The sequence below is a fragment of the Gossypium arboreum genome, chromosome 12 (genome assembly GCF_025698485.1).
Source record: "Gossypium arboreum isolate Shixiya-1 chromosome 12, ASM2569848v2, whole genome shotgun sequence".
Taxonomy (NCBI): Eukaryota; Viridiplantae; Streptophyta; class Magnoliopsida; order Malvales; family Malvaceae; genus Gossypium; species Gossypium arboreum.
In genome coordinates, this window is record NC_069081.1 from 106,461,411 (window position 1) to 106,474,886 (window position 13,476).

Sequence of the window (13,476 nt, forward strand, 5' to 3'; positions counted from 1 at the left end):
CAATACTTACATTATTTATAATATCTTAAACTATTCCTACCAACTCTCTCATTTTTAATATATATATATATATATTTATTTATTTAGTCGAGATTTAAGTTTTATTATGCTTGAGTTTTATTTTAATTAATTTAAATTTAAATTTATATGTATTTCAAATTTGACTCTAAATATATTTTGACATTGATTTCATTGTAATTATAGTTAACTAAATATTTATTTATAATTATACATTAAAAATGGCTAAAATTAAGTACTAAATAAAATTATATTATTTGATAAAAAATGTTGACATTTGAAAATTACTTATTTGAAAATTATATTTTTATTGATATAATTATTGATATTGTTTTTAATAGTTTTGGATAAAAATTAAATATAAAAATTTAAATATTTTATTTATTTTAAAAAGTAAAGAGGTGATTGTTTTGAAAATAGTTTTTCTAAAAATAATATAACTTAAACCCGCTGAAAACTAATACTTTTAGCAATTTAGTTCTTTAAACACCCACAATGAAATTTACTAGATAGGATTTTTGCACAAAAGAATATGAAAAATGATAAGTAGATAGGACTTACTTATCACGAGAATAAATTTAATTGTTTTTATTTTATTCTACTTCATTTAAGATTGTATTATATATCCTTTATCAAACAATCTAATTATAATCAATACTTAATTTTATAACCTAAATTCAACACTTAAATTTTTAGTACTTAAAACTTTTTAGCACTTTATTTTTCAATTTATCAAATATTTAGGCTTTATTTGGTAGAGTAGAAAAAAATTAGAAAGATGAAAAATTGAAGGGGAGAAAATAGAAAGATAAAAATATAAATTTTCTATCTATAGGTGTGTTTTGTAGGAAAGATGGAAAAAATGAAAATAAAAGTAATTTTGTTATCCTCCTTAACTTGGTAAAGTTGAAAAGTGAGAGGAAAGAAAATGACTTTTTAAACAAAATGCATAACTTTCAATTAAGAATGTGTTTGATAAATTAAAAATTAAGTGTTAAATTTTAATACTAAATTTTATAAGTGTTGAATATATATTAAAAATTATTTGGTAAATTAGTAAATATAAACACTAAGTATAATTTTATTGTTTGATAAAAGTAAATACTTATTTTTTAAAAATATTTTTTTATTTTAATATTATTACTTTAATATCTTATATTATTTTGGATAGTCTTGGATAAAATATAACTATAATAACTCAAATATTTCATTTTTTAAAAAGGTAATTTATTTTAATTTTAATAAAATAAAATAAACATAATATTTTCTGTATTAAGTGATAAGTAGTTTTCAATTGGTTGAAAATAAAATATTAAATGTTGAAATATTTCATTTTGTTTAAAATGAAATTTCAACGACTTGGACATCCTAAATTAACACTTCTCTTATTTTCTCTTATCTTATCATTCCAATTTGAAATGATTGATTTTTATGTAATGGAATGAAAAATAATCATCTCTCTTATTTTCTTTCCTTTCACTTTTATCCCTAATAAGCAATTTCAAAATTTATTTTCTTTGCACTTTTTTACCCTATTTTTCAATCCTTTTCATTTTCCCTCCTATCAAGTACATCCTAAGAGGTAAGAGTTATATATCTACTTATTTTGTTCAACGCGTTCTTTTGGTTGAAAATTTTAAACTAAGTGGAAATTTAATATGGTTATTAAACACTTTTAAAAATATATTAAATACTGAAATTATTTTTTTAATGATTTATCAAAGGCTTAGTTTTTGTAAATATCAGTGAATTTTTTGGAAAAATAAATAAATATCAGACAAATTAAAGGAAGAAAAAAGAAAAAGGAGGAGCTTCACTAAGTCAGCAATAAAAGACAAGCAGACTCCAAAGAGCTGTCAAAGAAAATTAGGTTGGTTTTACTTTTCAAGGTAGAAGATTTGGAAAAGAAAATTAAGCAGAAAACAATTGAACTGGCGATTCCATTTTAGTTTGTTCATCGTCTCGTCTCGTCTCACTCTCATCTCATCGTCATCCCATCCCACTCACTAGTTTCTTAACTATCAGTCAAACATGTTTCATTTATTACTTAACGATGCAAATTTATATAAAATTAAAAGAAAGACCTTGGTCTGTTTGTAGTAAAAGTGAGTTTTGTAGTATTGCTTGCTACACAATTTTGAAGAATATTCCATTTGAGACATGCAAAGGAATGTACATGAGCGTCCATGTTAGGTGTTTATTAAAATTGACCTAAAAATATTGCATACTTATAGCTGTTGGGTTGGAATGTTGTGCTTCCAAATTGTCCAGGGATGAGAGTTTGATGTGGGCTGAGGTTGTTGAACTTGATTCCTGAAGGGTAGTTGGACCAGCCTCAGCGCCCCCCTATATATAGAGTAGCAATCCCGTGGTCAACAATCTACGTCTCAACCAAAGTTGCTTTATCTAATCTTGCAATAACGCTAACCATGACTGTCTCAGTAGCTAACGGCCGTGTCCTCATAGTCGGAGCAACCGGCTTTATTGGTCGGTTCGTGGCTGACGCTAGCTTGGATGCTGGTCGACCCACTTATGTTCTGGTCAGGCCAAGTTCCGGAAACCAATATTCCAAGGACAAAGTAGCCAAAGCCCTTCAGGACAGAGGCGCCATACTGTTGAATGTACAAATATCATGTTATAGTTTTAAATTTGTGTTCGTTTTATATGTAGATTCTTCTATAACTTGGTTGTTTCTAGGGATTGGCAAATGACAAGGAGTTAATGGTGAAACTGCTGAAAGAGCACCAAATTGAGATAGTAATATCAGCTCTGGGTGGCGCCACAATACTAGATCAGCTGTCTTTGGTTGAGGCAATTCACTCTGTCGGCACTGTTAAGGTACCTACATTACTACGTACTTTCACTAAAGAAGCAAAAGAACTTTTGGTTTACATATTTGGGTTGTTTTGTGGGTGGCAGAGGTTCTTGCCGTCGGAGTTTGGACACGATGTGGACCGAGCTGATCCAGTAGAGCCTGGGCTCACCATGTACAAGGAAAAGCGTCAGGTCAGGCGTCTGATTGAAAAGCTGGAGATTCCCTACACCTACATTTGTTGTAATTCCATTGCTTCTTGGCCCTACCACAACAATACGCATCCTTCCGAGGTCATTCCACCCTTGGATCATTTCGAAATCTATGGAGATGGCAGCGTCAAAGGTAATTACACTTCTCTTTTACCACCTCACATAAGATTAACTAGTCCAGGAGAATGTCATGTCTACATCTTTATAAGTACTTACATGCTTCAACTCTTATGGCTCTACTTTGTACTTCACAAAACCAACTATATGAAGATACCATACCAAAAAAATTACTATGAAATTTTTTATTCCATTAATATGAAAACTAATATAAAATGTCAAAAAGAAAAGAAAAGGAGAGAACATTATGATAAAAGTAATATTATTAGATTATTAGTATTAAATAAATTAATAGTATTCATATAAAAATAAATTAATAATATTAACAATAATTTTAGAATTTATAAATATATACATTCAATTGGCACTATAACTTGAATGTTTATAGGTTGAAAATTGTATACATATTATACAAATAAATGAAAACCCATGCGAAACACATAAGCAAGTGGAGAAAGGATTGTATGAATTTAGGCGCTACATTATCTTGTATCATTTTCTAATTATTTAATAATATTTTAATAATTTTTTATTTCATTGATATATAAGTTTGGTAATTTTTTAAACCTGAATCATGAACTTTGAACCCCAAACTCGAACTTAAAATCTTAAACCTTAAACCTTAAACCCCAACCCCAAGCTTGAACTCGAACCCAAACTTAAATCTCGAATCCTAAACCCTAAATTTAGTCTTTTGGCTCAAGGTTCAAGGTTCGGGTTTAGGTTTAGGTTTAAAATTTAGGATTTTAAGTTTGAGTTTAGGTTTAGAGTTTAGGTTAAAGAATTTAAGTTTGAGTTTCAAGATTCGAGTTCATGATTCAAGGTTCGAGATTTAAGATTGAGAGTTTAAGTTAAAAAATTATTAAAATTATGCGTCAATGATATGAACAAAATTACTTAAATCTCATTAAATAATTAAAAAGAGATCCGTACAATCCTTTTTTCGAAAAAGAGATGGTAAGAAATTAGTTAATGCGTGGTCCTAACAACTTGGATATCATCCACAGGTTAGTTGTTAGTTGATTTATGATATTTTGTGGTTTCGAGCCCTTGCTTTTAATATATATATTGTGATACCACACTGTTGTAAGTTCTTAAGTGGAGGCTTAGTACTTCCCTATTCCCTGAATTCAACTATTGAATCCTTTGTTTATGCCTCCTGGGTGCAGCTTACTTTGTTGCAGGCACCGATATAGGAAAATTCACCATGAAAACTGTTGATGACATTAGGACCTTGAACAAGTCAGTTCATTTTAGGCCTGCCTGCAATTTCTATAACATGAACGAGCTTGCAGCTTTGTGGGAAAGGAAAATCCGGCGAACACTCCCTCGAGTTACCGTCACTGAGGAAGACCTTCTCTCGGCTGCGGCAGGTCCATCATTATCATCATACACCCTTATTAATTGACGTAAAGGACCAGCAGTAGTGTTCTCCCCTGCATTTCTTTACTTAAGCTAAATTAGTTGCCTTGAATTTGCAGAGAATATTATCCCACAGAGTGTTGTTGCATCATTCACCCATGACATCTTCATAAAGGGTTGTCAAATCAACTTCCCAATAGAAGGCCCGAATGAAACCGAAGCCTGCAGTCTGTACCCGAATGAGCCATTCCGAACATTGGATGACTGCTTCAACGACTTCTTAGCAAAGATGAAGGATGAAAACATGAAGCAAAGCGACGAAAACACGAAGCAAAGTAACGAAATCCCTCCCCCAAAGCCAGTAGTCGAAGCCTTCGCCATCACAGCAACATGTGCTTGACGTTAAAAATATCGACACCAAACTATCCTTTTCTTTACTTCATTCATGTAGAGAATTTCATATGGGTGTGATCACTTCTTTATTCCCCTTTATTTACCCTGTGGTAGGGAAATTGTATTTGAATAAGAGGACTGAGTGTTTAGTCTTTAAGGCTCTCTAATTAGTAAAACAAAATCTGTTCCAGCTATAAAAGGAAGGTGTAGCAGAAGGAGGAGAAGAAACAAAGAACACCAACCTGGCTATTTTATTTTATACCTTAATGATTTGCTTTCTTATTCTTGTTTGTATACTATCCCGCATTTAGTAATCAAGATGATTAATTCCCCCCGCCCCACCCCACCCCCAAAATAAAGGCAAGTTACTTGTATTAGCATTGTAATGCCAGATCAAAAATGAAGACTCTGTTGAAGAAGCTGTCTTATTCAACATTGGCTTGTTCAGGCCCAACCAATTCCAACCTCATCTCCTACTTCTCCCTTATTAACTCCTCGCCAAACTGCAAGCATTTACGCCACCTTCACGCTCGCTTGCTCAGGACCTCGCTTTATGACAATGTTGTTCTTAGTTCTAGGCTTGTTTTGGCTTATTCTCGGTACAAACACCTCGTCCCTTACTCTCTTTCCGTCTTCTTTCATATGCCCCAAAGGAGTATCTATTCTTGGAATATCATAATCGGCGAGTTCTCCCGCTCCAATTCCCCCCTTCAAGCCATACATTTGTTTCTTCATATGTGGCAGAGCTCTAATGTCAGACCTGATGACTTCACTCTCCCGCTTGTTTTAAGGGCATGTGTGGGTTGTGGACTGTTGCAACTAGCTGTCTCTTTTCATGGGTTGTGTCTCAAATTGGGTTTCGAAAGGAGTCCATTTGTTGCTTCTGCTTTGGTTTTCTTGTATGCTAGTTTTGGGAAGATTTTTTATGCGCGAGTCCTATTTGATGGAATGCCAAAGAGAGATGCAGTGATGTGGACGGCAATGTTGGATGGATATGCAAAACATGAGGAACCGACTTTGGGTTTGGAATTGTTTAGAGAGATGGTCGTTGCTGGGGTTACGCCTGATTGGGTGGTTATGTTAAGCTTGGTTTTAATGTGCGGACAATTGGGGTGGTTAAAGCATGGGAAGAGTGTTCATGGATGGTGTGTGAGAAGGTGGTTGGGGATGGAATTGAATTTAGGGAATGCTATTGTTGATATGTACTTAAAGTGTGCTATGTTAACTTATGCTCACAGGGTTTTCGATATGATGAACCAAACAGATGTCATTTCTTGGAGCTCTCTCATATTGGGATACGGGTTGAGCGGGAATGTTACTACTGCATTGGAACTTTTTGAGGATATGATTGCCAAGGGGATAAAACCCAATGAAGTTACATTTCTTGGTATATTATCAGCATGTGCGCATGGTGGAGAAGCAGAAATAGCAACTTCATGTTTTGAAATGATGAGAGATTATGGGGTGACGCCAGAGTTGAAACACTATGCGAGCATGGTTGATTGTTTGGCGAGAGCAGGGCTTTTGGAGCAGGCAGAGGATTTTATAAAAGGAATGCCTATGGAACCTGATGCAGCCATTCTAGGAGCAATTGTAGCCGGGTCTCGAGTTCATAATAATGTTGAAGTAGGTGAACGAATAGCAAAGAAACTTATTAGTCTAGAGCCAGAGAAAGCAGGTTATTATGTGTTGTTGTCAAACATATACGCCGCTGCTAGCAAGTTTGATGAAGCTGAGAAAGTGAGGGAGCTAATGAAGGGGAAAAATGTATCCAAAGTAGCAGGTTGTAGCTTGATTGAGTCGAAGACATGGCTTTCTTCTTCACCAAAACAATGAAGGTTTTTTTGGTTGCTTTGCTGTGCCTACGAGTAGGTAGATAAAGAATGTTGGGGGTCTTATAGGGCCTGAAATTGGTTGGCCTTATAGATTTCCATGGGCTACCCGCCCCATTCTCCACTCCAACATCGTTTTTTATTATCAAGATTAATGTAATGGACCACGTATTTGCTTGTATATTATATAATTTATATTAGGAACTTGAAAATCGCTTAAATATTTCTCTTTTGGTTACAAAAGAGGATCAAGCTAAAGTTTTTCTTCCATCAATAGACTCTCCTTGATCTGCGACAAAGTTGTGTTGTGAAGGGATGTAGTTCAATTTACATCGGGGGAAGTTAGAAAATTCTTTTAAATGGTTAAAATTAAATTATAATTTTATGATAGTAAAAATGTAATTTTATAATTTTAATAGTTTATAGTTTATAATTTTAAAAAGAATTAAATTAAAATTTTATCATTTTAAGGATTAAAGTATACTTTTATTTTTATTATTTAAAATTTTAAAAATTTTAACATACCTAAATAAAAAAAAAATTATTTTAGGGAGGGCTTGGCGCCCTACCAGCCTCCAGGTCACACCCTGATTTCATCATTGAAACAAAAATTAAGAGATTTGTCTCTACAAACACATTTCTATATACCCTGTATTCCATGTCATAAGCAACCCTGGATAGATTCCTGCAAACTCAATGTTGCAGCTCCCACAATTAGAATTAGATTTTTAACTGTTCATCATAATTCGATTTTCTATTTTTCATATTAATTTTTATTTTAAATTTTTAGATTTATTTGACAAAATGAACTTCGTTTTATTATTTTTGAATATTATTTGACAATTTGGTCATAAGTATTTCTAAAAACTTTTAAATTATTTTCATTATTGTAAATATAAAAATTATTTTATATCATAAAATAAAAATAAAAATAAAATATATTAAATAAAAATTAATTTCAGTTCAATTTCAAATAATTACCATTTTTAAATTTACATTCAATAAATCCTCTAAACATTTTTAATTTTTGGTTTTTCAATTTTCCTTACTCGGCCCTACCTACAGTGTGCCTGAAAACCACCAAGCCAATTTCCAGCATTATCCCTTAGTACTCCTCCTACGCTTGCAACCATATCAGCTATCATATCTGATTATCCATAGCTTCCATTGACGTTTTAACTTCAAAAATTGGTATTTTGGTTTCTCCCAATCGAAGAGAGCTTCAACTCTTGATTTTATCCTGCCACCATCAATTACATTGTCCGATTCATGCAAGGCCCGATAGATGCTAGTAAGCTTGTTCTCAACAGTCACTATCTTACGAGGAAAGCAAAAATTCTTCCTCCACTTCCATATACGCCAACAAACATAGGAGAACAACGTACACCAGCCCCATGTTCCCTACTTCCTTTGGCTCAAGCTTGCATAAATTAAACATAAACCATGCCACATGATCACAAGTGAAGAAGCTCGTGCCCATATTGCCACCAAGCAAGACTACCCTGTTTCCTTAGCCGCGGAACAATCGCAAAAGACATGTAAAGTATTCTCAGTTGTCGCACCACATACACTATAGTTTTCAGTAGAAGAATGGCGTCAAAGTTTAAGGTTGACATGGGTCATTATCTTGTCTGTCTAAGCTAACTAGAGAAAATGTTGTATTCATGGTTGACATCGAGTTTTCCAAATGGTTTTAACAAAAGGATATTGGCGGTATATCCAACTTAAGAAGAACATCATAACCTAACTTTAAAGAAAATAACCCATTGGATGTTTTGCTCCAAATCAACTCATTCACATGGTGGCTAAAAAAGAGAGGAGGTAGAGTCTGTGTAACATCTCTAACCCGTATCTGTCGCCGGAATAAGATTACAGAGTATTACCAGACAAACATAATATTAAACCATTCAAATTGTACATTAATACAAACATAGTCCAATTTCATTCAAATATATCCATAATGTCCCTTAATCGAGTCATCTAGGCTCTAAAAATACTATAAAAATAATCTGGGACTAATTACAAGAAACAAATATAGAAAACACTTGCATGCAAGGTAAAAGACTTCACCGATTCTCGTAGCTCAAGAAACCTTCATAATTTCAGCTATGGATGGTAAAATGAAGAAGAAACATATTTCTTTAACTTAATTTTGTTTTAATTTCATTAAAATTACAAATTTGCCATTAAAGCTTATTATTTTGTCATTTTCCATTAATTTTGCCGTCCCACTATACCTATTAAGGTATAATTATTACCCTATTCCTTTCTCAAGCATTAATCAAACCATTTCATCACTTATTTGCTTTAATTTTACAACTTTTGCATCTTTTTCAATTTAATCCTTTTCTTTAATTATCTATCTAAACGTTAATATTTTCAAACAAAATTTTAATACCAATTTAATAACTCTATAAATATTCTAAAAATAAAAATTACGATCGACACGACAAAAATTTGTAGTCCCAAAATTAATGTTCCGTTACCACTCAAAATCGAGCTGTTACAGCCTACAATTTTCCAAGATATCATCTTGTAATCAATTTCTTAATGCATGAAAATCCCAACCATTATTAGACCAATACTCTTGAACAAACTTCTAATTTTTTGATGGGGATAACACTTGGACATAAAGAGATTGTAAAGGACCAAAATCCAACCAACAGTCTAACCAGAACTACATTGAATTCCCATTATTGAATCACTAACATATGCCTTTCTTAAGGAATTTAGTCAGGGATGAAGCCAGAAAATTTTCTTAGAGGGGGCCGAAATTAAATTGTAATTTTCACGATATTAAAAATACAATTTCACAATTTTAATAGCCTATATCTTTATAATTTTTAAATGATTAAATCAAATTTTTATCATTTTTAGAGGAGTCAAAGTATAATTTTACCTTTATTAACTTAAAATTTTAAAAATTCTAAAGATCCTAGATGGAAAATTTTCTATTTTAGGGGGTCCGATCCTTACTAGTCCCTTAGTTACCCCTGAGTTGAGCGTTTCCATAATACCATGCCAAGTATTTGACACATTACCTATAAGAGAAACTTTCAAAAATTCATCATTCAGGAAATATTTAGCAAAACGAAGTTGGGCAAAAAGGTACTACTCTTTACAAGGAATAAGTGATTCCAATATCGCATAAAACAAAAACCCAAGTCGCCAACACATTTTGGTTTGCATATAGTTTCCCAATTCACTAAGTATATCTATTCTTATTAGTAGCAAAGTCCCATAAGAAGCCTCGACAAAGTTGATCTATTTGATCACATATCATATTGATGGTCACGAAACTAATTAAAAATTTGACTAAAGCAAGTGCATTTATTAATTAATAGTATAGCTACGGTGAGCAAATATATTGTTCTCACGAGGACTACAAGTACTATTAATTACCTTCTTTCTATTATTTAATCGAATAATTCGAATGATTGATTAAAACTTAAAATTAACAAATTTAATTAACTAACGAACACGGCAAAGAACAAAATACGAAAATAATCGATTAACAACCATGAAACTAAACAATAGCATGAAAAGAATCCGCTAAAATTTCATCTGTCACTATTAATCTAAATTATACAATTTCTTTACTTAGCACCTTGATCCATAAAAATCCTTAAATTATGCTAACACCTCTTTCGAGCATAAGAGCAACTGACTCTAGGTTGATTAATTGAAATCTATTTCTAATTAAAACCCTTATTATCGCGTTGAATCGTGTTGTGGATTACCTTATTAGATTTGACTCTAATCCGATAGATTTCTGTCGTCCTATTTCTAAGATTACATGCAACTCCACTCAATTACGCAAGATCCAATATTAAATAGGGTCTATTCAACCTTTGATTTAAGCACACCGAATATGGATCAATAATCTAGAAATATCAAACCAAGAATTAAAAATACATAATTGAGAATAACAAACTAAGTATTTATTGCATAAAAAAATCAAATGATAGAATCCATCATAGGGTTCCTCTAAGTATTTAAAAAATTAGTTCATGCTCAAAAATAGAAACATCCAAGAGACAATATAACGGAAAGGAATAAAGAAACTCATGATAATTTCCTAAGAAATCAACTGGGAATCTTCAATCTTCACGCAAATCTGCTTCAAAGTCGGCTTCAATGGTGTTTTTTGAGTTGTTTTCCCTCCTATCATCTTATTGTTTTTGATGCGGTCGTTGAGAGCACAAAAAATAACCTATTCCCTGTAAAATAATAAAAATAGAAAAAGAATAGTAAAGGGGAAGTAGGGTCAAATCCTCAGGGACTGGATTATACGAATACTTGTTTCTCGAAATCCTAGGCAAAATCGTGCCCAAGAAAACCTGCGTTACTGGAAAAAAATAAAAAAAACAGATTTTAAGAATTGATTTTGGAAGCGAAAATAAAATAAAAATAGAGTTTAAAGTTTACTGAAATTATGATTACGAAAATAATAAAAATAATAAAGAGAGTTTTAAGTGAAAAGAAATTCTTATGGGAAAGTTCCAGCCTCCGGTTGTCTCATTCCGCCTTGGGCTCAATCCTTGGCTTTTGGATGATCCTTCTCGACTCGAGTAAGCCAGTTATAGTGGAAGAGGACGCCTACGACCACCAGCTCCAAAGATTAGACTTACGATTTTTAGGGAACCTGACTCTAGCCAGTAATCTATGCTAGATCAACGCTTCTCAATGGCGAATCCCACGCCATTTTGTCTCTTTAGCTCGCCAACCTCTGACGCAGTAAGTTAACGAACCGACTATGCAATCCTTCCAAAACATACAAAGCGGCCGCCTTTGCATATCTTGAAAAGCTTACTTCTTAAGGGCCATGGACGGGCGTCGGCCAGTAGTCTTGAGAAACAATGAATACTTGGCGAGAAGGCTAAGTACGGATTCTAGGCCTCAAGAACCTTTTTGGGGAAATATTGACAACTTTTGGCTAGAAGGGTTTTAGTGGCTCATGATAATTGTGGGAAAGAAAATAAATAAAAATATGGAAAAAGAAATTTTATTGAAAAGAAATATGAAAGAACAAAAGACTTTTGGGGGAGAGTGTTTACAGAAAAAGATCCTCCAAATAGAGTCACTTCACCCCCTATTTATAGTGCTAGGGAGATAGTCTAATTGAACTTAAATTCTAAAAGATAAATACATTTAATTAAAGATAAACAAAGATAATTAAAATAAAATCCTAAATTTGAATAATCCTAATAATTATCTTAATATTAATTATCCTAATAGAATAAAATAAAATAGAGTCTTCTAAAATAAAATCTCTTCTATTTGCTTTTAAGTCCTTGTGCCTTCCATGTTCACACTTTTGGCACCATATTTGTCCCACGTTGCATATTGGCCCATTTAATCTCGAATTGGCGCTTTTTCCTTGAATTTACTTTTAGCCTCCAATTTAGTCCCTAAAAGATAAAAAGACATAAATAGCTCAAATTAGTAGGCTCAAGCTCAAAATAAACACATGATTAATATATAAAACACGTCATTTTAGAGTATTATCAAATTCCCCCCTACTTAGCCCATGCTTGCCCTCAAGTATGGTTCCTATCGACTGTGAAAGCTAGATTCTACCATAAAAGAAATACCACTCCAAAGTTTCATAAAAATTAGTTAAAAACGTATATGAAAAATAAAGAACCTCTAAGCTTGCTTTAAGTAAAACAGAAAAAGTATTCCAATTATTTCACACAAAAATTAAGATCGACTTGAGTTATGCCATTTAGGTAAATTACCAAACCTACTAAGACACCTTAATTATTTCCTCCTTTAGTCCCCGAAGTGCAACTTTATTAGTACTTCTTTTTTTCTTCTTTTTTTTTTTTCCTTGTTTGATTTTTTGATTTTTTTAAAATTTATTATTATTTATTTACTTAGGAATATATTAAACCTTTTGACGCGAAAAGAGATGACAACCCAAGCACCCCACCGGTTACTCATTAACATACTCCTAAAATTATTTATTTCGGTTAGCGGAGTTTTACCCAACACGTCACACAACCTTTTGACGCAAGTAGAATGACAACCCAAGCACCCTACCCCGGTTACTCGATCGATCCACGATTTGAGCCATACTCATAACCTCGGCTAGCGGAGTTTTACTTGTCACGTCACACAACCTTTTGACGCCAAGTAGAATGACAACCTAAGCACCCTACCCGGTTACTCGATCGATCCACGATCTAAGTCATACTCATAACCATGGAAAACATTTATTAAAAATTAAACGATATTTAAAATTCTTGAGAACTCAGGAAAGAAAAAAATTTAAGTGTCAAAAATAAATTTTAATAATCACCTAATAGCCATGAACATTAATTAAGCATGCAATCATTTTAAGTGTTCACTTTATATTAAACTTGATCAATTTTACGAAAAGCAAGATAGAATTAACCCTATTAATCACAATTATTTTTAGCCTAATAAAAATAAAACAGTGGAGATGGAATCAATTATGGGAAAAATCATAACTTCCCTAGAAGGTAAGAATCATGCATGAAAGTTAAACGTAGGCAATTCCTGGTAAAATCTTGGGCATGAAAAGCAGCAAGATATTCTTAAAATAAATAGGCAGAAACGAGCACAAAACAGCAGCAACAACAATATGACAGCAAAAATAGCAGATAATAACAACGAAGAATGCCTCCCCCCACTTAAAACACATAGTCCTCGATGTGAAAGTAAAAGGAAAACAAATAGGAGGAGAAAAAAATTTTTTTAGAAA

The 13,476-nt window shown here is 32.6% G+C and overlaps 2 protein-coding genes across 2 annotated transcripts; both read left to right on the forward strand.

Moving 5' to 3' along the window:
• The first annotated feature begins 2,417 nt into the window (after nt 1–2,417).
• LOC108454436 (leucoanthocyanidin reductase-like) lies at nt 2,418–5,208 on the forward strand. Its single transcript, NM_001330013.1, is given in 5 exon segments — nt 2,418–2,639; nt 2,716–2,856; nt 2,938–3,175; nt 4,329–4,532; nt 4,641–5,208. Coding segments are annotated over 5 exon segments (1,056 nt in total). The 5' UTR covers nt 2,418–2,447; the 3' UTR covers nt 4,922–5,208.
• Nucleotides 5,209–5,313: 105 nt separating this feature from the next.
• On the forward strand, nt 5,314–6,958 carry LOC108454425 (pentatricopeptide repeat-containing protein At4g14170). The gene has a single exon (XM_017752887.2). It carries the CDS (start codon nt 5,314–5,316, stop codon nt 6,748–6,750), a length of 1,437 nt encoding a protein of 478 aa, XP_017608376.1. The 3' UTR covers nt 6,751–6,958.
• The last annotated feature ends 6,518 nt before the right edge of the window (nt 6,959–13,476 follow it).